Genomic DNA, 24262 nt, shown 5'->3' on the forward strand with positions numbered 1-24262 from the left:
GAAACAGTCTTTTAAAAAATTAATTATTTTTATACAAGTATTTACAAAAACGGCAAGTGGCACGTCCTATCCCAGAAGAGACATTTGTTGTAGAACGGAAGGCCTCTTCTGCGATGGTGCCTGCTGTGCTGTGACACGTGTATACATAATACACACACCACCTGCCAACATTCAGGTGAATGGGAAAATAGGGACATGTTGGAAGTTATGTATATATGTCCTAAATACAAAAATATAATGCATTTTTATTTACTGTTTTATTCATGTACACGTTAATTGTAACTCAGAAGATTATTTGGCTAACAATACAATCCTATGCAGTAGGAAGTCCTACTGTTTTCAATGAGGTTTGTTCCCAGGTAAGTGTGCATAGGATTAGAGCATAATATTTATTTAATTGGATGACAGCGCTTTTATTAGCACACCTTTTGACTCCTGTACTTAAGGGAGTAATTCTCAACTGAATTTGAAATTTGCAGCACAATCCTGTGCATGTTTGGTTAGAATAAGCATTGTTATATTTACATCTGGGTAACTTGCCTTGGGAGCGAGAGGTTGCCGGTTTGAATTCTCGCTGGTATGTTTCCCAGACTATGGGAAACACCTATATTGGGCAGCAGTGATATAGGAAGATGTTGAAAGGCATCATGTCATACTGTGTGGGAGATGGCAGTGGTCAACCTAGGGGCGAGGTAGACGACTAGAGCGCAAATGGAGGAAGACTTGACTTGAATCCAACAGATTATTACACAGAGAGCATTTGAAGATCTGTGCTCAGGTGATACGTGCAGCAAAGAAGCGATTATTTTCCTCCCCTATCACATCCGCAAGTTCACGTCCAGCAGAGTTGTTCAGGGTCGTGAAGGGACTAATGTGTGCCCCTCCCCCCTTTAGTCAATACTTAGAACCAACAATTACTCGCTGGGACATTTTTAATGAGTTCTTTGTGGACAGAATCTCTCTTATTCGGGCTGACTTGGATTCAAACTCCACAATTGTTACAGAGTCTGAAGCCGAGGTGTCCAGCAGCTCCTCTTATGTGATGACCATGGATCAGTTTCACTTTGTGACTCCTGAGGATGTGGACAGGTTGCTTGGAATGGTGTGGCCTACCACCTGCCCTCTTGATCCTTGCCCAACATGGCTTGTACTATCTGGCAGGGAGGCTATTTGTTTGTTTGTTTGCTTGATTGATTGATTTTTAGACCGCCCTTACAAAATAGCTCAGGGCGGTTCACAAACATAAAGCTTCTATTGGGGGGGGGGATGCCTCCTTGTCTTAAGAAGGCAATCATTAGACCACTTCTGAAGCAGCCTGCCTTGGATCCCTCAGAGTTAAATAATTACAGGCCTGTCTCCAACCTTCCATGGTTGGGCAAGGTGATGGAGCTCCAGGCGGTCTTGGAGGAAACTGTTTATCTAGACTCATTTCAAACTGGCTTTTGGGCAGGTTATGGGGTGGAGACTGCCTTAGTTGGCCTGATGGATGATTTCCTATTGGGAATTGACAGAGGGAGTGTGACTCTGTTGGTCCTTTTGGATCTCTTGGCGGCTTTTAATACCATAGTATCCTTCTGGAACATCTGAGGGGATTAGGGGTGGGAGGCACTGTTTTGCAGTGATTCCGCTCCTACCTCATGGGCAGATTCCAGATGGTGTCTCTTGCAGACTGTTGTTCTTCAAAATCTGAACTTTCCTATGGTGTCCCTCATGGCTCCGTATTGTTTCCGTTTTTGTTTAACATCTACATGAAACCACTGGGAGAGATCATCAGGGGATTTGGTGCTGGGTGTTATCAATACCCAAAATCTATTTCTCCATGTCAACATCATCAGGAGAAGGCATAATCTCCCTAAATACCTGCCTGGAGGCAGTAATGGGCTGGATGAGGGATAACAAACTGAGGCTGAATCCAGATAAGACGGAGGTACTTATTGTGTGGGGTCAAAACTTGGGAAATGATTTTGATCTGCTGGTTCTGGATGGGGTCGCGCTCCCCCAGAAGGAACAGGTACACAGTCTAGGGGTGCTTCTGGATCCAAACTGGTCCCTGGTGTCCCAAGGTGCTTTTTATCAGCTTTGGCTGATATGCCAGCTGCATGCGTTTCGTGAGATGAACGACCTCAGAACAGTGGTACATCTGCTACTAACCTTTCAGCTGGATTACTGCAAGGTGTTCTATGTGGGGCTGCCTTTTACATAGTCCAGAAACTGCCGTTGGTTCAGAATGTGGCAGCCAGGTTGGTCTCTGGGTCATCTAGGAGAGACCGTATTACTCCTGTGTTGAAGGAATTGATCTGGTTGCTGATACGTTTCTGGGCAAAATACAAGGTGCTGGTCATTACCTATAAAGCCCTAAACAGCTTAGGCCCTGGGTATTTAAGAGAACGTCGTCTTTGCCTTGAGCCCCACTGCCCGCTAAGATCATCTGGAGAAGTTTGTCTGTGGCTGCCGGCAACTCATCTGGTGGCTACTCGGGAACGGGCCTCCTCCGTTGCAGACCCCGGATTTTGGAATACGCTCCCTGTTGAAAGAAGAGCCTCCCCATCTGTGGCAACATTAAAAAAAGGCACAGAAGACACATTTATTCACCCAGGCTTTTAATTAGATTTATAGTTTTGAATAATTTTAATACTGGGTTTTAAATGTTTTTAATCTTTTAAATGATTTTAATTGTGAGCTGCCCAGAGATGCAAGTTTTGGGCGGTATAGAAATATTAAATAAATAAATAAGGAGTCGATACCAACTCAATGGCACAACTTTACCTTTTTAAGATTGCACAGAACTGCAATCTTAATTCTGTGTTACTACTAATATTTATATACTGCTTTTCAGCAAAAGTTTCCAAAGTGATTTACATAGAAAACTAAATGAATTGGATTGCTCCCTGTCCCCAAAGGGCTCACAATCTAAAAAACACAAAAGTAGACACCAACAACCACCACTGGAGGAATGCTGTGCTGAAGTTGGGTTGGGCCAGTTGCTCTCCCCTTGCTAAATATAAGAGAATCACCGCTTTAGAAGGTGCCACTTTGCTCAGTTATTAATGCTTAGGATCAGGCTGTAAATGTAGTGCTTTATACTAAGGGATAATATTTTTGGAAGGGTGCACATAGGAAACTGCCATATACTGAGTCAGACCATTGGTCTATCTAGCTCAGTATTGTCTTCACAGACTGGCAGCGGCTTCTCCAAGGTTGCAGGCAGGAATCTCTCTCAGCCCTATCTTGGAGAAGCCAGGGAAGGAACTTGAAACCTTCTGCTCTTCCCAGAGCGGCTTCATCCCCTGAGGGGAATATCTTGCAGTGCTCACACATCAAGTCTCCCATTCAGATGCAACCAGGGTAGACCCTGCTTAGCTATGGGGACAAGTCATGCTTGCTACCACAAGACCAGCTCTCCTCTCCTATGGTTTAGAAATTGAATAAATAATATATCTTTCTATTATTTATCCCCACAGCAACCCTGTGCTTGAAATTGGTTTTAGTTTCTTTATTTTCTATTTCCTGTGCAATCAATGCCTCAATTAATGGCTGCCATTGATGCACTGTTCCCTCTAAGGCGTGTGCACGTGCTCACAAGTTTTCTGATGCCCCTCAGTTAATTTTAGATCCCGCCCAGATTGAATAAGGAAGCCCCCACTCTGAATTCATGTGTACAGACAGTGCCTTGATACTGCTGCCCAGAACAAAACTCATTCCCCACAAAGATGGAAAAAAAATAGAGGGACCACTGGTCTAAATACAAAACTAGAATTTGAAGCCTAAATATGTTCTGGGCCTGGGCCTTCTCAACTTGTCCACTCTGTCGAACAGACTGTGCCTTAGAAGATCTGCTAGCAGCGTGCCCAGGCCACAATACTGTGTTTGAAACAGAGTTTTGAGGCAGAGTTGCCTCAAAATCCTATGGAAGTTACCTATGAATAAAGAACTTGGGTCTGAACAATGGTGCACCCAGAATCAACGTTCATCCAACCTTGGTGTCTTACAAGCTTCCCTAGCAGTTTATCTAGCCCAATACTTCCAATAACTAACCCAGATGAAACTAAGTGTAGCCTTATATCTCCTTTCGAGAAAGTGAACAGTCATCTGAGATATGTCAGTGATCTTCTCATATGTTCTGTCTTAAAACAGGCTTTTGTGAATGCAGCTAGTGGGCAGGGAGCAGTGCCCTCTAACAGGGATTCCCAGATGTTGTTCACTACAACTCCCAGCATCCCCCGCTGCAATGACCTTTGGCTGGGGATTCTGGGAGTTGTCAACAACATCTTGGAATAACTGTTAGAGGGAACACTGGCAGGGAGTAGTGAGCAGGGAGACTTCACCAAAGCCTGAAATATTGTGACAGCAGTGGTGTTGGACTCAGAGACCTGGATACCTTCCAGCAAAGTTGGTGGTCTATAAGATGAGGACTACAGTTCTAGGTTTCAGTTCCAGCCTATCAGTATCTTATCTCTGACTCTGGGATATTCAAGAATGGGCCTATTCATAGTCATGGGTCAGTTGCACTGCCCCAGGATGTTTGGTTTTCCAGTGTTTAATAATAAACTGTACTTTGGAGTTAATTTGAATTTTGTCTAAACTTCCAGGAGAGAGACAAAGATAAACTTACTTAAACCAATTTTTATTGATTGATTGATACTTTGCCATTCAGACCACAGACCACATGACACGTTACAATGTCCATTATATCAATTTTCACCCATATACCAACAGCCCTTGCAGCATTGAAAATAATCTTAAAAGCTTTGTGGAAGAGGAATATTTAAAAATAGCCGAGGGGGGTGGGAGCTAAGCAGATAACCCTGGGGGAGAGTTCCATAACGGAAAGAAAAACCTGCCCCTGGTCATCATCAGATGGCTATTGGAGACAGTTGGACCAGAGGTCAGGACTTGCAAAGATGCTATTATAGCTGGGTAGGTTCATATGGATGCAGGCTGTCCTTAAGATACCATGGACCCAGCCCCTGTACGACTTGGATGGTAAAAACCAGTACTTTAAATTGAGCCTGGAAATGAACTGGTAACCAGTGTAGCTGATGCAAGATTTTGCAGTGGTATGGCAACATAAGTCTTACCACCATTTGAGCAGCATCATTTTGCACCAACTGCAGCTTCTAAACTGTTTTTAAAGGTAGCTCCATATAGAGTACACTGTAGTAATCCAATTCATTTAACCAACCCGTGTGTATCTGAGGTGAAACCTGGCAATATCCAGACTAGTTGCTTGTGCCTAAGCACCACTCAAATCAATGAGATAAGCTAGTCATGACTAACTTGTCCCATTACTGTAATTTCAGTGGAGACTGGATGTTATTCTCTATCTCCAGGTAGGGTCACAGCTGGCCATAGCTAAAAAAAGCATTCCTAGCTGCTGCCATCACCTGAGTACTGTATCCAGAGACGACAATAGGACTGAGAGCACTCCCAAGATGCAAGGGGGTCTTTGGAGGAAGTGCAACCCCCATCAAGCACTGGCTGTATGTTGCTACTTAGACTAATGTGCTTACCAACTCAGAGCACCATTGTCTTCTCTCTAGATTAACTGTGAGAACATAAGGACAGCCCTGCTGGGTCAGGCCCAAGGCCCATCCAGTCCAGCATCCTGTTTCACACAGTGGCCCTCCACATGCTTCGTAGAAGCCCACAGGCAAGAGGTGAGGGCATGCCCATTCTCTTGCTGTTGCTCCCCTGCAACTGATATTTAGAGGCATTTTGTCTCTTAGGCTGGAGGTGGCCTATAGCCACCAGACTAGTAGCCATTGATAGACCTATCCTTCATGAATTTGTCCAAGCCCCTTTTAAAGCCATCCAAGCTAGTGGCCATCACCACCTCCCATGGCAGAGAATTCCATATATTAATTATGTGCTCTATGAAAAAGTGCTTCGTTATTGTTGGTCCTACATTTCCTCGCCATCAGTTTCATGGGATGACCCCTGGTTCTAGTGTTGTGAGAAAGGGATAAAAAATTATCTCTGTCCAGTCTCTCTACTCCATGCATAATTTTCTACACCTCCATCATGTCTCCCCTTAGTCGCCCCTTTTCCAAACTAAAAATATCCAAATGCTTTTGCTTTGCCTCATATGGAAGGTGCTCCAGGCCACTGATCATCTTAGTTGCCGCCTTCTGCACCTTTTCCAGTTCTACAATGTCCTCCTTAAGATACAGTAAGATACTCCAAATGTGGCCCCAGCATAGATTGTATAAGGGCATTATAATATTAGCATTTTTCTTTTCAATACCTTTCCTAATGACCCCTAGCATGGAATTTGTCTGTTTCACAGCTGCCACACACTGAGTCAACACTTTCAACAGGCTAGGGCAATAGCACGTCCCTATTAACACATTTCTTTTCAGTCCTGTATTGTTGCCCATAATGTTTCTGTGGAGGACTCGTTTTTTGTGTTGCTGGAATCTATCCCTTCTTTAACATTCATTGCTACTCTACCCCTAATCCACTCCTCCCTGTCCTTTCTGTAGTTTGCATCACAGTATCCCACTGGTTCTCACCATTCTGCCAGATTTCCTATGCTTGGTTAGCTGCTTGTCCGAGGAAAATCTCGATTTCAGATCAGATGTAGGAATGTGATAGAAAGCTCCTTATCACTTGGTAGGATAATATAGATGGTCATCTTTCCAAGTGGTTTTGTGCACAGTGTGGCAAATTACCACACTTACGTTTGGAGCTGCAAGGTGAGCCATAGTGTGGCTGGTGTCAGATGCAGTGATCAGCATCCCTGACTTCTGAGTAACTGTCCATGTAAAAATGTGCTGAGGTGTGTTGGCTACCAGGGACTTCATAGATCAAAATAATCCCCCATGAATTATGTCTGAAAAAATATTAAGGATCCAATGAAATTGGTGATGTAGCACAGTAATATGATCCTGTCCTAAGTTCTGCATGAGTATCAGCTTCATTATTGGAGCCCCTTAGAGTGTATTACAGTTATCTAGTGCTTCCCTTCATTTTAATTTCAGTGGGGATGAGTCAGACTTAATTCATGATGCAAGAGCTATTTATAAGTGAATAACATAGGCGCAGGGTTGCAAAGAGTCAAGGACAGTAATAACATGAAATGTATTGATACAAATATAACTAACACTTTTGAAGAAGAGAACATACTCCACTATGATTCTGTATTATTTGATATCTCTCACTGAATAATTTGCATCTGCATCAAAGTATAATTTCCATAAATTTGAGAAGGGAAACGATGACAGATCAAATTGCATAGAACCAGTATAAATATGTGCAGACATACAGATCTCTCCCTCTTTTTGTTCACTGATTTTAAAGCAAATGTTGTGGTGTCACTGGTTTGAAACCACTTACATCAGATGCTGATAGGCTGAAGACCAAATGTTTAGAAGAGTTTTGGAATATTGCTGTCTGATTTACGAATGACCTGTATGCTTACTTGGAAATAAATCTGCTAAGTTAAATGGGACTTATTCCTAAGGGAAACAAGTCTTTTGGCACCTTTAAAGATTTGCTAGTTTTTAGGATGCATGAGACTCTCTTCTGTGTTTGCTGTAATGGACTAATATAGCTAGCCCTTTGCAATGAGGTAAATCTATGCAGGAAGCCTAGGATTTCAGTTCTCTTGCCTGGAAATAAGCGGAAGTGTGGTTAATGGGTCCTCCAATTAAATATTAGTGGAATTGTGTACCTGATAGCCCTTGGAACCTGGTTGTGAGTCAGTTTAAATCCATGCTGCACCGTGCTATGAATCACTTTGCAAAACTTCCCTTTCTGCTGTTTGACTCTTTATGAACTACTGGTGGAATGAGATGGGGGAAAGGATGGAGAAATATGTCTCTCAGTGCTGTGTGAGGGGGGCAGGGGCTGTCTCCTTTCCAGATAAGTCGGCCAAAATAGCTCTCTTCTTTCTTCCCATCGCCCCTATCTTATCTGCTTAGGCTTAACTAAGTTGGGGGGGGGAGGGAAAGAGAGAGAGTCTGCTGCAACTTTTCTAGGAGATATGCTCACCACACCCATTTCTTGGCAGAGCAACCATTATGTGCCAGCCAGACCATAACAGGTGGAAATGTGACAGAAGCAAAATGCAGGGCTTTTTACTGGCAGGTACTTAAACCCAGTTTTGAGCACAACACGAGGGACTTCATAATGTTCCTTGAATTGACTAAGGAATTATTTCAGAAAATGCACTGCGTTTAGCATGTTGGAGGTTTTTGTTTTGTTTTAAAATGTTTTCATTTGCTTTAGAATAAATGGCGAAACAAAATTTCCAGATGGAGGAGGTTGTGCTTCATGGTGTTTGAGGATGCACGGGAAGCACAGCCTTTCAAGTGAATGAGGGGGGAAACTGTCCATAACTGTATAGTTGCTAAAATTGCAAGTGTTGAAGCCCTACACTTTACAAGCAAATTTTTGATCCTCCATTAAGATGGCTGCTGCTGTTGCACTCTGGCTTTAGCATGCTTTCCCCCAACTAGTTTAGCTGCTGTCCTAAACATCACCTTTTCTGTAATTCTAAGTCTTGCACTTTGTGCTGGGTTATTCTGTGCCCTGTGCCTTCTGGCTTTGCCCAGTGAGAGATGTTTGCTGCCCTGTCCCAAGCTTAGAGATTCCTATGTCTTGCACAGGGAGAGTTTTGGAGATCTACCCTGGGGGCTTGGGGGGTGGGCACTGAGTGGTGTGTGTTTTTATTCCTTTTGTGTGTCTGGAGGGGAGCCTGTGCTGTTTATGGGGCTACGTACTGCTATTAACCTGTTTTTGAATCAAGGCACGTTTTTGGAGCACAGTCTTATGTGGGTATCCTATTAGGAACATAGGAAACTGCCATATACTGAGTCAGACCATTGGTCTATCTAGCTCAGTATTGTCTTCACAGACTGACAGCGGCTTCTCCAAGGTTGCAGGTAGGAATCTCTCTCAGCCCTATCTTGGAGAAGCCAGGGAGGGAACTTGAAACCTTCTGCTCTTCCCAGAGCGGCTTCATCCCCTGAGGGGAATATCTTGCAGTGCTCACACATCAAGTCTCCCATTCACATGCAACCAGGGCAGACCCTGCTTAGCTATGGGGACAAGTCATGCTTGCTACCACAAGACCAGCTCTCCTCTATTGAACCTGCTGGAACTTCCTTGTGAATAAACATGCATTAGATTAGGCTGTGTGTTCCTTGCATTACAACAACAAAATAAATATTTATATACCGCTTTTCAACCCAAGTTCCCAAAGTGGTTTACATTGATATAAATAGATAGATAGGTAGTATTTGTTTAGTATAGGGAGCAAGATTTCTGGCTGTACTCGTTCAAGATGGAGACAGGCATTCTTTCAACAGTGCAAGGCCAGTTAGCCAGTTATCTTATCCTGTCCAGCTAGTCCTTGGCATTAGAAAGAATTAGGGTCAAAATCCCAGAGGGTTTGCAGTTGGTGAAGGAAATGTACCTGATGTGATGCACTCTTCTTCATTACTTCATAAGTTCCAGGGTTAAGCCCAGAAATTGAAAACTGGTCTCAGAGGTAGTTAGGGCTGGGCCATGACTCTCTCCTCTCTTGCTTCCCAGGGCTGTCACTACTGGAGGAGCACCCAGGCAAGCACTTTGACACTCAATGGCAGAGGACTTGTGGAAATTTAGAGCAGGCAGGGGGATTGCAATTCTATGCATGCTAAGCCTGTCATTTTGGTTTGGTTTAGAGGGTGAAGCTCTGCTCTCCTGCCCATGACTACCCTCAGAAATGGAATGGAGGCCATGAAATGTTGTCTGCCAACCAGCCTTGTGAAAACGAGAGCTTCCTTGCCCAAAGATAAGACAACCTAGTTTCTGCAAGCCGCATGGAGAGCAGATGTCTAGTGAGCCAGTGTGGTGTAGTGGTTAGAGTGCTGGACTAGGACCTGGAGACCCGTGTTCAAATCCCCATTCAGCCATGATACTAGCTGGGTGACTCTGGGCCAGTCACTTCTCTCTCAGCCTAACCTACTTCACAAGGCTGTTGTGAGGAGAAACTTAAGTATGTAGTACACCGCTCTGGGCTCCTTGGAGGAAGAGTGGGATAGAAAATGTAAATAATAAGGAACTTGATTTTTAAAGTGTTGTTTGCATCTGAACTACAAAACAATATGCACACCATAAAATTTGAAAGGATACAAGTCAAATGCACATGTAGATGAAGACTAAAAGGAAAAGGGCCATAGCTGGGTGGTAAAGCACATGCTTTGCAGGCAGAGGGCCCTAGATTCAGTCCTACCTTCTGTGGTAGCAGGCCTAAAAAAAACCACCCTTGAAATCCTGGAAAGCCACTGCAGGAGTGCAGGAGGAGACAATTCTGGACTAGATGCAGTCTGCACTACAGTATAAGGTAGCTTTGTACATATTTTCTTAGTACTTCAGTATCTATGCATACTGTACATAGGTATGATTCTGTACATTGGCTCTTAGCGTATAGGACTGAAACCTTAAAACAGTCGGATTGCATCCTTCATCTTTACGTTTCCATTAACACCAGTGTGGGGTTTTTCCTTCTAAATGCAGCTCTATTCCACCCACTGTTTGGATGTTTATGTTCAACAAATGCTAAAGAAAGCAAGTCTCGTTTCGGATCTTGAACACACCAGAGTGATCACAATGCCATTGTGCAGATACGCCTTACAGGCCGGGCTTCCTGCCTGCTTCCCTGCCTCCCTCCCTTACACCGAGCACACTCAGTCCCACCGAACTCGGAGGAAGATCGTGATGCGTAGAAATAGCCGAAGAAGCCTTCCGACGGCCCGCCCCGCCTTCTACAGAGCGAGCGAACGTGCCGGTCGCCTTTGTGGGCGTGGCTCCCCGAAGTCTCTTGCCTGCCCAATCGGCGGCGCCCTTTGGCGGAGGCCCCGCCCCCAACGTAGTGAAAAGGCATCTCGGTTGTGACGGGGAGGGAGTCGCGGCAAGCCTGGCGCTAAGAAGCCGCCGGCGTGCACGACAGCGACAACCTCCCCGGAGGGGCGATGGCGGCGGGGACCTCCCCCTGCTGCCGAAGCGGGCTGCAGCCTCTGCGGGCCACCGTCCCCTTCCAGCTGCAGCCGCGGCGAGGCGGAGATGGGGGCCGGGCAGGTAACGGGAGTGGGGAGCCAAGTGAGGGTAGAAGGGCGGCGGTGGGGGCAGGTGACGAGGTCTAGGGAGTGTGAAGGGGATAGAGGGAGCAGCCTTTGAGCGATAGTGTGAGGTTGTGGGGAAAGGGGGGTAAGTGTGCAAGTAATGAGAAAGGGGGCATAATGGAGAGAGTGGCTGAACAGCGGGGGGGGTGATTGAGGCATGTGGGGAGGGGGTGGCACCTGACTGGGTCTCGTATATGGCTATGGGGGAGCAATCAGGAGGGGGTGCAAGCGGGAGGGGTCTGGGGCATGTGTTGGTTTTGCACAGGGCTCCTCAACTTCTCCACAGCCCTCTAATTGTTGTTGGATTGCAACTCCTCCCACTATTTCCAGCCACAGTGGCCAATAGTCGGGGATGACGGGAGGTTGGAGTTCAACAACATCGGTGCAGCCTGGTTTTGCAGAAGCGAAAGTAGTAGTAGCAGGCGGCTGGCCAAACTAATCGTTATAGGTAAAGGGGTGGCAAAAGGCGTTAGAACAGGAGTTGGGTGGGTAAAATGTTGTGGGGGTGGGGTGCTTGGTTGGATGAAGGGCATTCTGGAGGATAAAGGGGGGTCGGTCAAGGCGGAGTTGAGGAAGAGGTTGGGTGGAAAGGTCAGGTACCCCAGTTTGCAGATGACACAGAACAGTTCAGGAAAAGCACGCTGCAAAGAGCTCCAAAAGCGCCTCTTCCCCGCCCCCCCCGCCACTGGATGAATGAGCAGCAGAGCGGCAGATGGGATTCAACATAAGTAACTGCTAAGTAAGGCATAATGGGACAGAAAATCCTGGCCACACGTGCTGATGGAGCCTGAATTGGCTGTGTCTCCATAAGAAAGGCAGCTTGGGGCCATCATGCTGGAAAGCCCACTGAAAATGTCAGCTCAGTGTGTGGGGGAAATGAAGAAGCAGCAGCAGCACAGTGTTTGGAATAAAGAGGCTTGAAAATAAACTTTCAGATTTCATTAAAACTTTCAGATGTCATTAAAATAAATATGTGGTGTGGCTATACTTGGCATATTCTATACAGCCTGGTTGTCATCTCCAAAAAAAAAATTAATAAAAAAATAAGCAGTTGAAAACGGAATGGAAAAGGGAAACTAAAATAAGGTGGCTATGTAGAGGGTATAATATGAGGGTGTGTGTGTGTGTAGGAAGCGGGCAAGCATGTTGGGGAAAGGCCTGTGCATCACAGGCCAGAAGATGTGCCTGGAGGATGATCCACAATGCAAAAAGTAGGATCGGTGCGGGAGAGGAAAGCACAAATGAAGAGATGGTGTGGGAAAGTGTTCTGGGGTAGAAAAGGACAGGTACAGGGAAGTGGCAGGGAAGAAGATGCAACAGAAGATCCGGTACTCATGTGGAAGGGTGAATAAAGTGGCAGCAGTTCAAAGCGAGGCAGGGAAAATGGGATGTATTTTCTGAGCTGTGAACAAGGGGGCTGTCGAAGAGGTGAAGGTTCATGCATTTCTGCAGGCCATGTAGAACAGCGGTTGCTGTGTGACAGATCCCATAATGGGTGGGAAGTGGAGGATGGAGCAAGCCAGGCTGAAAGGGAGTGTGGGTAGCACTGGCACTTATGAAATGGAGGATGGAGCAAGCATCTGAGGAGGGTATGGAAGTAATGGGAGCAAGCTATTTTTGTAGCTGGAAAAGTGTGTGGTGGTGATACTGCAAAAGCATTCGTTTGCTGTGATGTGTGGGGGTGGGGAGTCAATGGGAAGAGCTTATTATAAGGGAGACAACATAAGGGTTCAGTGAAGCCTATAGTCTGGTCTAAGGCATAGCCAGGGGATCAGACATTTGCCGAAGAAGATCTAAGACAGCTTTTGTGTGGGGTGGGAGGTAGGGTAGATAATGCCTGTCTTGGGAATGGTACCCTTGTCCCCCTCCTGCAATTGCAATCATTTAGTTGCTGACTGACTCTGGGGTTTTCTTCTGGGGGCCAGTCTTTTCTGGGTCATGTTGATTTAGTGCTAGCTGCTCCATTGCCAATTCCTTTAGACAAAATAGTTGGCTTACTCGGGTTGTTCCATACACACAACAAAAAAAGAGCTAAAACTGTCTGCACAGTGGCAAGAGTATTGATTGATGATCAGCAGAAGTTAGAAACTGGATGGAAAATTTGTAGCTGTGGCAACCTCAGACTTGCAGTTCTTCTCCTTGAAATTCTTCTGCAGGGCGTAGAGACACTACTTGTTGTGGTTGGGGAAGCTGGAGTCTGCTTGTCCTGTGGGGATCTGAGTGTAGCTTCGTTGTTTTGCTTCCTGCTCTTAGGAACACAAGAACAGCCCTGCTGTGTCAGGCCCAAGGCCTATCTAGTCCAGCATCCTGTTTCACACAGTGGCCAACCACATGCCTCTGGCCCACCCCCCAGGCAGGGGATGAGGGCATGCCCTCTCTTGCTGTTGGTCCCCTGTAACTGGTATTTAGAGGCATTTTGCCTCTGAGGCTGGAGGTGGCCTATAGCCACCAGACTAGTAGCCATTGATAGACATGTCCTCCATTAACTTGTCTAAGCCAGTTTTAAAGCCATCCAAGCTAGTGGCCATCACCACTCTTGTGCCTTGCATGCCTCTGCTTTGGGTAGCCTGTTTTTAAAACGCAGGAGCCTTGTATCTGTTTAATCACAGGGTGAGTAATTATTGCCAGTCAGATCATACTGTCAATCTACCACCTTTTGCACGTACCCTAAGGAGAGAGATTCAGGCTCCTCCTTCTGACTTTGAAGTCTCCACTACTAAATGATGAAAGTTCATTTAAATCCTACTCCTGCATGAATATACTTAGTCAGGCATATCCCTACAAGTTTGCTAAAAGTTAACATACTTTATATTGCTGTATTTTAATGGGCTGAATGATACGTTTAAGTACATGTTGTTGTTCTCTGGATGTACTAGGCATTTGGCTTGTCATGCAGGCCAAGGTGCTTAGGTCTTGCAGAGAACTCCAATTTGATCTACTAGCTGAGACTTTGCAAGGCTACTGTTTATTTGCTTGCTTACTTATTTGATTTATATCCTGTGGGCTCTGAGCAGCTTACAGCACTCTCCCAAATTTTTCACATTTCTCTCCCCCAAGAGTTTCACAAACCCCCCAAATGAGGCCAAATGAAATTGCATTATAAACCAGGGCTTGACAAATCCCAGGCTCCGGGTGCCTAGAAGCTGAACCATGGCACCTAGACTAGTATAGTCAGCAGGGTTGACCCTAGTGGGGTGCGGGGCTGGGGGCAAATTGGCATGTGTGGGGCCTCCTTAAAATTTCATATGATTACAGAATCATACTGACTGATGACATACTGTGTAAATAGTGTGAGTGAGTTTGTTTGGACATGTCTGTCCAGCCTGGACGTATAGTAGATTTATAAGGGGAAAGTTAAAAGCACAACACATGCCCCTTGCTTCACAGTTCTCACTCAGACTTTCTGGATTGCAAACCAACTTGAGCATAGTGCATTTTCCAAAAAGAAAAAAAGATAGTTTATTCAGCTGCTTACAGTTAGCTCCCCTTCCACTAGGTGTGAAGTACTTTATGGATAGAGAGAATCCTCTGGCAGCTTTACTGCAATAGGGAAAATTATTAAAAATCAATTCACTGACCATTCTGCTTCAAATTAAATATACAGTGCCAAGCCGCCACACCCCCCCCCCCCAATATTTGTACTCAGTATCAAAGCCCTATGCCAAGTTATTCCAGGTGATCTAAAGAATGGGGCAAAAGCGGGGTGCTTTGCCATTTTTTATGAAGGCAAAGGGCAGATTCCTCCACATGGGGTGGAATGATGGTCCAAGGGGAGCTTCAGTTCCAGAAGTCTTTGTAGTTTTCTGCCATGAAGCAAGTCACTTATAGGACTTCGGGTTTTTAAAGAAAAAATAAAATCAATATATTGTCCAACCCACTTCAAATTAAATATACAGAGTCCTCCTGCCCTACATCTGTGCCCGATATCAAAGCCCTATAGTGAGCCATTCCATAAGTATACTGGTGGAGGGGACACAAAATGGAAATCCTGTATCTTCCATTGCTGGTTCTGAGGAAGAAGGCACAGGCTCAGCACACGGCTGCAGGGTAGGGCAGAGGGTGTGCATAGTGCTATGGTGGGCAGTCAGCGCTGGCCACTCTGCCTCCTTACTTCTCTGCTGCCTGCGGGCAGCCTGCCTGCCCACACTGGAGAGTTGCAGAGAGGCCTCTAGACGCTCCGCCCACTTGCCGAACAGCTGATAGTTGGGTGGGGGAGCTGTAGCTGGCAGCCTGCACCAGCGCATGGGAAGCCTTTCAGTGGCAGGCAAGCCTCCCTGTCTTGGCCAGCCCCATGCTGCCGGCGTGTGGGGTGCAGAGGAGGCACCTTGGAGCCCATCCTGATGGCAGGGCAGGGAGGCAGGTGTGGGGCTGCAAGAATGCAGGGCTGGGGGCCATCGCCCTAGTTGCCCTGCTGTAAGAATGACCCTATTCACAGGCATTTATTTAATAAAATCTTTTTTTGTCCTAGGCAGTCCTGTTTCTGATCTGTTGCTTGTAAAGGGAACAAAGAGAAACCCTTTACCCTCTCCATGTAGTATTCATCACTAAGTTCAGTAATTTTGTTAAGTTCAGTAATTTTCTGTCTCCTAATTTTTTTTCACTGGCTCCTAGATTCTAAGAAAACTTGTCAAAGCCTGTTACAAACATAACATCCATTTAAAAGAAAAGAGCTCAGTCCCAAGGGTCAGGGTTGGTAGTGTCTCTGGAGCTCTGCCCAGGAGGTGTTAACTTGCAGGTCCGGGGATGCTTCTCTACCAGCAGCAGATGTATAGGTTTTCTGGAAAACTGAAAATTTTCCCATGCACATTTCCACCTCATTTGCATTAATTTGTTTCTCAAACTTAACTCGCTATACAAATTTTCCTGATGCCCTAAATAGATTGTGATTTGACTTGGCATGTTGTTTGACCTATTTATACAGTTTTTAAAAAACCCACACAAATCCACTTCTGACATACTAATTTCACCTCACTCTATCTCCAGCGTTTCTCATGTAGCTGAATAGAAATCTTAGAAGTGGAGACTTTTCCACACCACCTCTCTGATCAGCAGCAGCCCCAACTGCTAGTGTGGCAGGCAAGCGCCTGTCATCGTGTTTTTCTGCATCATTTCCTGCCACCCAAGTGAGACTGGGGACTAATTGACTATTTTTTATTAACTGCCAAGCCCTTTGATCCAGGAATGCAGGCACTGACAAACTTTCTTCTGAGTTTAGGAGTAAGCACAAATATTCAGGAGCCGGGCAATGGACACTTGGCAAAATTATTGGACTTGGTGATGGAAGTTATGGAGACGGAGAGTAAATTGGCTTCTCTTTATCTATTTTACAAGTAATGTACAGTATTTAGAACAGAAACAGGGCTGTCTGAGACAAAGAGATTGTATAAAATAAGTGTAACTCTAAATAGCCTAATCTAGGCACCACAGTTAAATTTCTAGGTGCCATGGCTCCCTGGTGCCTGGGATTTGTCAAGCCCTGCAGGAATGTCTTTCTTGAAACGTTTGCTATTATGGCCAGTATAACTGATTTTTAAAACTTGGTGAAAGTTGACCTAATTATGAGGCAGTGTTGTATTCAAAGCAAGAAGTCTTGTGAAGGATCTGGGAGGGGTTTTACAAGTGTTTTTTAATTTGGGAAACCTGTTACCTTGTTTACCACATCAGCTATGTTGGCTGGCTTTCCTTTTTTTGCAACCTTCTGGAAATTAATAAAACAGGATTGCTGGAAGAACAGAGAGATGTGTGTATGTACTTGATTTGTGCAGTTTACAGTTGACTAATACTCCAGACAGAGGACTGATCAGGATGATCTGAGATCTCTGGCTGCACCATCAGCAGCTGACAAATGCATGGTTTTCAGCTGCCAGAGCTTAGACCATCATGAAGTCAGTAGAGTGCAATGCTGTGGCCAAGCTTCAAATAAATAAATTACTCCAGTGTCTGGCTCGATAAAGCCTAGTTGCTGCTCCACAACGTTCTGAATATACCTGCCTACTTTCTTCTGCCTCGTTTAGTGTAGAATTCCCTGCAAAGAGGCACAAAGTGGCGACTCTCTTATATTTAGCAGGGGGAGAGCAACTGCCCCTATCCAGCCCCAGCACAGCATCTCTCCAGTGGCAGCTACTGGTGTCTACCTTATATTTCATTTTAGACTGTGAGCCCTTTGGGGACAGGGATCCATCTTATTATTATTATTAATTATTATTTATTCCATTTCTATACCACCCTTCCAAAAATGGCTCAGGGCGGTTTACACAGAGAAATAATAAATAAATAAGATGGCTCCCTGTCCCCAAAGGGCTCACAATCTAAAAAGAAGCATCAGATACACACCAGCAACAGTCACTGGAGGTACTGTGCTGGGGGTGAATAGGGCCAGTTACTTTCCCCTGCTAAATGAAGAGAATCACCATGTTAAAAGGTGCCTCTGTGCCAAGTTAGCAGGGGTTAACTTCTTATTTATTGTTTTCTCTATGTAAACTGCTTTGGGAACTTTTATCAAAAACCAGTGTATAAATATCTGTTCTGTTCATGTATGCTTGCTAGAACTTTGAGGAGCTCAATGGCAGGGCACATGCTGTGCATGAGGAAAGCCCCCGATTCGGTCTCCAGCTGGACAGGTTGTAGGTGGTGGAGCTTCTGCCAGTCAGATTCAATTATATAGGGCTAAATGAGTCGGTGGTCTGGTCTGATACAAGTCAGATTCAGATGTTAAAAACATAGTGAAACCCTATCACATGAGATTTTTAAAAAATAAAGATTGCAACCGTATACTTCTGTACTGGGTGTACTTTTCTCTCTCTCGTGCGAATTGTGAAAGGGAGTTAACAGTGAGAGTTCGGAGGATGAGCCAAAGTCCCAAGGGCACAATCGATCAGAATGTAAGAAAGGTAAGCCCGAGTGTGGTCCACAGTGAAAGTGTTACTTTTGAATAAACCCTTAGCGTCCTTTGAACAGTTAATATACTCACCACAGCAGTGATCACATACTCTAATGTGCTCCAGCTAGGAAGGTAGTGTGCAAGGGTGGATAAGGGGGTGTGATGTTGGAGGGGGCGGGGGGCAGAGAGAGATTCTAGATTTCTCTGCCATCTTCCGATAATTCCTTATGGGCCTTAACTAACTACTCTCTCTTCCTAGAGAGAGAGACTTTTGTCCCCTTTTTGGTGGACAGGTATATCCTGGGGAAGTTGGATGGGCACCCTTCTTTCTAACACTGCTACTAGCAAATGGCTGGAGTGAAGGGCATACCTTGAGCTGTTTAAAGCAAAATATGTCATATGCGCCTATTAGCCCCTATATGCGCCTATTCGCTATTAGCTCCACCACCCATTGAGATCATCTGGAGAGGTCTGTCTTCAGCTGCCACCAGCTCGTCTGGTGGCTATGTAGGGATGGGCTTTCTCTGTTGCTGCCCTGAGACTCTGGAATGAACTACCTGTTGAGATGAGAGCCTCCCCATCACTGACGACTTACAAAGTCTTTAAAGACTTAACTTTTCACCCAAACATTTTAATTTAATTGTGGTTCTAAACTGTGTTAAGGTTTCTACTTTTTGTGTTCTAAGCCACCCAGAGATGGAAGTTTGGGGCGGCATACAAATTTGATAAATGTAAGTGTAGATTTTCCTCTTCTCAGGGAAGGTAAGAAATGAGATAAGTCGTGTTGAACTACTGAGAGAACTGTTAGGACCAAACTAGATACAATATTGGGGTGTCTTGAGTGTGTAAACTAGATCTGATGCAATAATATAAAGTGGTGTGTTGTAGGGATCCTATTTAAGTGTGCTGATCCTATTTAAGAAGCAAAAAAAAAAAAAAAATACTGGACAAGGAAGAATTCTGTATTCCTCAGCTACATGCCTGTTTTGTGGCTTAAATTGTTCCCCACCCACCCCCAACCCACAATACATGATTGTGGCAGATCTGGGTTTGAACACACTTCATCTGTTGCCATCATATGCGGTTTGGCCCTTAGTTGCAAGTAACTTAAGACTTGGGGTTTCTGTTCTCAATTCTGCATATGAAACAGGATGGGTGTGGGAGAGTGATTTGGAGAGCTGTGTAAGCCTGCAAAGAGGTTACCAGCATTACAAGATTTGATCCCCTCAAGTGTCTGAAGTTAGGATTGTAGGAGCCATTTGTTCTTAATGAGACTAGATCTCTTGGCTTCAGAGCCTTGTTTGTCCATTTTCCCCCTTTCATCGTCTGGTTCTGACAACTAAAATAAATATACTAGATTTGCAGTTGGCATCAAGGATAAAAACACAAAACCCACTTTAGCCCAGTTAGCAAAGGGCATAGCCCTGCACAAACATATCAATTTGCAGAAAATGGTGGTTGTAATGTCAGGGGAAGTACATGAAGTGTCTTAGAGGTGTGTGAATTTATTCCAAATTTGAGCTGAGTGGGTAGAAACAAAGGAGTTGAAAGAGATGGGGAGATGCTGATGGCAACATGATAGCAGACAGAGGTTTTAGGCTTGTATGTGGGAAGAGATACAAGAGAGCTGGTCTTGTGGTAGCAAGCATGACTTGTCCTCTTAGCTAAGCAGGGTCCACCCTGGTTGCATATGAAAGGCAGACTAGACGTGTGAGCACTGTAAGATATTCCCCTTGGGGTATGGATCTGCTCTGGGAAGAGCATCTAGGTTCCAAGTTCCCTCCCTGACATTTATAGGGCTGAGGGAGATTCCTGCCTGCAACCTTGGAGAAGCCGCTGCCAGTCTGTGTAGACAATACTGAGCAAGATGGTCTGATTCAGTATATGGCAGTTTCCTATGTGGGGGTGGCTTATAGCAGCTCTGCTCAGCGTGGGTCACATGTATGTATGGGATTCTCCCCCCGCAAGGGACCACAGGTGTGTGTGTGTGTGTGTCTGTCTGCCAACTCCTGACCTAAACCATTCTGGTACCTGAACAGATGCTAGCTGGTGAAGAGTGGTAGCAAACCACTCTTGTGGCCAAGTGCAGACAGAGACAATGGGCTCAGATACAGTGCTCGAGTGCCACTATGGGGTGATGGAACTGTGAGGGGGACTGGGAGGGAAGTGGCTGCGAGGGTAATCCCCACAACTTCCGCTGCCAAGCTTCTCTGCCACTGTGTTGCCTGTCTTGGCTTGAGAGAGCCTCTAGTTGGTAGTTACAGAGGAAATGCACACAAGCATTCAGCGGCCTCTGCTGCAACCGTGTGTGAAATGATATCATTATGAACGCACTATCAGTGGTCTCTCTAATTTTTCTCATCTCTGTGCGGAATGAGTTTTGTTCCGGGCAGCAGTATCAAGGCACTGTGTGTGCACGTCCATTGAGTGGGGCCTTCCTGATTCAATCCGAGTGGGATCTAAAATTAACTGAGCGGACATCAGAAAACTTGTGAGCGCACACACATGTGCACGCCTTAGAGGGAACACTGCACACTATTTATTGCTGCTTTTCAACAAAAAAAGTTTTCAAAGTGGTTTACATAGAAAAAAGAATAAAATAACTTGGCTCCCTAAGCACAGGTCTGCTGTTTGTGCCGTTCAGCCACATACCCAAAAGAAAAGGATGTTTCTGACTTCTGTTCAGATCAGGTTCTGCCTGAAATTGTGGCATCTGACACCCCAAAACTGGCTGTAGCATGGTTCTCTCTGTTTTCTCCCTGCTTCCTGTTGGTTTATGCTTGCTGAGTGAGATGAGCCCCACACTTCCTCTCAACATAGGGCTAGAGAGGGGATCAAGGTCACTCAGCTGCCCTGTCCAGCTTGAAGCTGAAGAGGGCAGCAAGGAGCATCAGCTTGGCTCTGCCCTCCTGTGGTTCTCGGACCCCTCAGAAATGAAGAACCAAAGTATAGGCCCCCATTGCCCTTTCTGGCTCCAAGTTTGGAGCTGGGGAGAAGGAGAGCCAAAGACTGTCCTTGAGCTTGTACTACATTTTGGAGGCAGAGCGTGAGGTCAGAGACGAGACCCTGCTTCTTAACAGAAGAGGTTCTGCTGATCATAACATTCTGGTAGGCCAGCTAAAACCTGTAGATCCCTGAGGAAGGCTCAGCTGCTGTTTTCACAGCTGTTCAGAGCTTTTGGCAATGGGTCCTCATCAGCACAGAGAACATGGAAGGGTTATGGCCCATGCTAAAACTCCTGTTCCTATGCCTGAGTACAAAAGTGGCCATCAAGCTGGCCCTCCAGTAAATGGAACTAATGATAGATAGATAGATAGCTTTATTTCAGTCACTGACCAGCATTTGTAGATACAAGACAATAACAGCCACTAATAATCAAGTTTTTTACAGGTTTTACAAGCTACATAGCAGAACTTGGCCACATTCCCAGACACAGTATTTTTAAAATTTGACAGCAGGTAATCTAAATAAAACTCCTTGGTGTGGCCTGGACACTGCATTAAAAGCGAAGAGATAAAATTGGTTTGAATGTCCTTGTAAAATGTGCAGTAAAGAATTACGTGAGCAGTTGTTTCTATTTCTCCCGAGCCACAGGGGCAAAATGGAACTAATGATGGCTTGCTGTCAATGGTCCTTGCTGCAGAACCAGTTATCAACAGAGCTGGCTTCTCTATTGAATGGTTTACAGAATGCCAGTGGCAAACCAGTCCATGCACTGCAAGCATTGTGCTTAAGATTTCTATCCCATCCTTTTCCAAAGCAACTGGAGCAGTTTTAGGCAATTAAATACTTATGAAAGATCATACTCTGAAATACATAAGCCCTGTATTAATCTATGGAGTTTTCTGCAAAAGGATATGGTGATGGCCACCAGCTTGGATGGCTTTAAAAGGGGCTTAAACAAATTCAGAGAGGACAGGTCTATCAATGACTATTAGTCTTGACGACTATAGGCTACTTCCAGGTTGAGGCTGGATAGTTCTGAATACCAGTTGCAGGGGAGCAACAGCAGGAGAAGGGAACATGCCTTCATCTCCTCCTTGTGGGCTTTCCAGAGGCAGCTATTTTAAAGAGAGAGAGAATTTTCTCTCCAGAATCAAATTAAATTAAACTCCAGAATTCTCATTGATTGCCTTGTTTTAAGGAGGCAATCATTAGACCTCTTCTAAAGAAGCCTGTATTAGATCCCTCAGAGTTGAGCAATTCTAGGCCTGTTTCCAACCTCCCATGGTTGGGCAAGGTAATTAAGAGGGTGGTGGCCTCTCAGCTCCAGGCAATCTTGGAGGAAACTGATTATCTAGAGCCATTTCAGACTGGTTTTTGGGTGGGTTATGGGGTAGAGACTGCCTTGGTCGGCCTGATGGATGATCTCCAACTAGGAATTGACAGAGGAAGTGTGACGCAGTTGGTCCTTTTGGGTCTCTCGGCAGCTTTCGATACTATCGACCATAGTATCCTTCTGGAACGTCTGTGGGGGTTGGGGGCACTTTTACAGTAGTTCCGCTCCTACCTCTCGGATAGATTCCAGGTGGTGTCGATTGGAGACTGTTGCTCTTCGAAACCTGGGCTTAAGTATGGTGTCCCTCAAAGCTCCGTACTTTCTCCAATGCTTTTTAACATCTACATGAAACTGCTGGGAGAGATCATCAGGGGATTTGGAGCTGAGTGTTACCAGTATGCTGATGACACCCAGAACTACTTCTCCATGTCAACTTCTTCAGGACCTGGCATATCCTCCCGAAATGCCTGCCTGGAAGCAGTAATGGGCTGGATGAAAGAGAATAAACTGAAGCTGAATCCAGATAAGACGGAGGTACTTATTGTGCAGGGTCAGAACTCTAGAGACGATTTTGTTCTCTGCTGCTCTGGGTCCAAGTGCGTTTCACAGATGGGTTATCTTCACCCACATGACTCCCAAGGCAGGACTATGCAAATTAGTTAGAGTTTAAGTTCGGGAGGAGGAAGCCCCTCCCCAGTTCTTTTGCCCTGCAAGGCTCCAGGCAGCTACTCAGAGCTACAGCTCTGTTGCTTTTACTTTCGTTTTCCATTCAGCTCCTCTTTGTTGTTTTCCTGCCTTTCCCCCTCCACCTAGCTGGGCTGCAGCATCGAATGGCAAGACCTTCCAGAGTACTGCATGTACATGTACTGAGGGGGTCTTTTTTCAGCTGGCCCTCACACTCCGCTGCCGCCTGCGACCCCTCCAAAGAGCCTGCAGTCGTGGGCATGCTCGCTGCGCCCCATGGAACTCCCAGAGCAGCGGAACGTTCCAGCACAGGCAGGGCCTCAGCCTACAAGCAGGGAAGCGGGCCGGGCAGCACTCCCGCCTCCACGTTCCCCATCGCTCTCCTGCCGCCCTCGGACCTGCCAGAAAAGCCTGCGCACCCAGGGCCCCCTATAGGCCAGAAAAACTTGGGCCTGCCAGCATTGGCGTCTGTGCAACAAAAAACCTCCAAGAAGGCCTGAACAAAGCGGCAGGAGCAGCAAAGGGCATGGCGTTGGACCCTGTACCCACTAGGGCACAGCCAGTCCAACGCATGGTCACCAGGAGCGCATCCTCGATCCAGCAGGAGGTGGTGAGCGTGGCCCAGACAGGGCCCTGTATGTCTTCTGACCCGGGGTCCCCTTGGGGTCATCTTCTATTATTATTATTATTATTATTATTATTATTATTATTATTTTAATTTCTATACCGCCCTTCCAAAAATGGCTCAGGGTGGTTTACACAGAGAAATAATAAATAAATAAAATGGATCCCTGTCCCCAAAGGGCTCACAATCTATAAAGCAACATCAGATAGACCCCAGCAACAGTAACTGGAGGTACTGTGCTGGGGGTGAATAGGGCCAGTTACTCTCCCCCTGCTAAATAAAGAGAATCACCACGTTAAATGGTGCCTCTTTGCCAAGTTAGCAGGGGACCAAACCTGAACAGCCCACCTCCCAGAACTGTAACCGGATTGCCCTTTGATATGCCTATCTCCTGGGGTCTGTGGGTGGAGAACTTTCTATCCACTGCTTTTGAGCTATATGATGCCTTACAAGCAAAAAAGTGTAATCACTCTAGGCGAGCCTCCCCAGCCTCCTCCAGCACTGAATCTCCCCTTCTGAAACCCAGGCTCCTAGGAAGGCAAAGGAAAAGAGAAAGTATACTAAGAAATCCAAAAAGTCCAGATCCAGACAGTGGGATGTTAGTGCCCACTCCTCTGATATCTCTGATCAGGGGTCCACTGTGTTGGGGACACCCTTAATCCAACATTAAACCCAGAATACCAACC

General features: G+C 45.7%; 1 protein-coding gene across 2 annotated transcripts in view; it reads left to right on the plus strand.

Annotated features, from left to right (window-relative positions):
- Positions 1 to 10874: 10874 nt before the first annotated feature.
- The window catches only part of FAM117A (family with sequence similarity 117 member A), a 57246-nt gene continuing 43858 nt past the window's right edge, over positions 10875 to 24262 (plus strand). For both annotated transcript variants that reach the window (XM_053266509.1, XM_053266511.1), the window contains exon 1: positions 10875 to 11064. In XM_053266509.1, coding sequence (XP_053122484.1) covers positions 10959 to 11064 — 106 coding nt within the window. In that variant the 5' untranslated portion in view covers positions 10875 to 10958. The remainder of the gene's footprint in view (positions 11065 to 24262) is intronic.

Source organism: Hemicordylus capensis, chromosome 6, assembly GCF_027244095.1.
Source record: "Hemicordylus capensis ecotype Gifberg chromosome 6, rHemCap1.1.pri, whole genome shotgun sequence".
Taxonomy (NCBI): Eukaryota; Metazoa; Chordata; class Lepidosauria; order Squamata; family Cordylidae; genus Hemicordylus; species Hemicordylus capensis.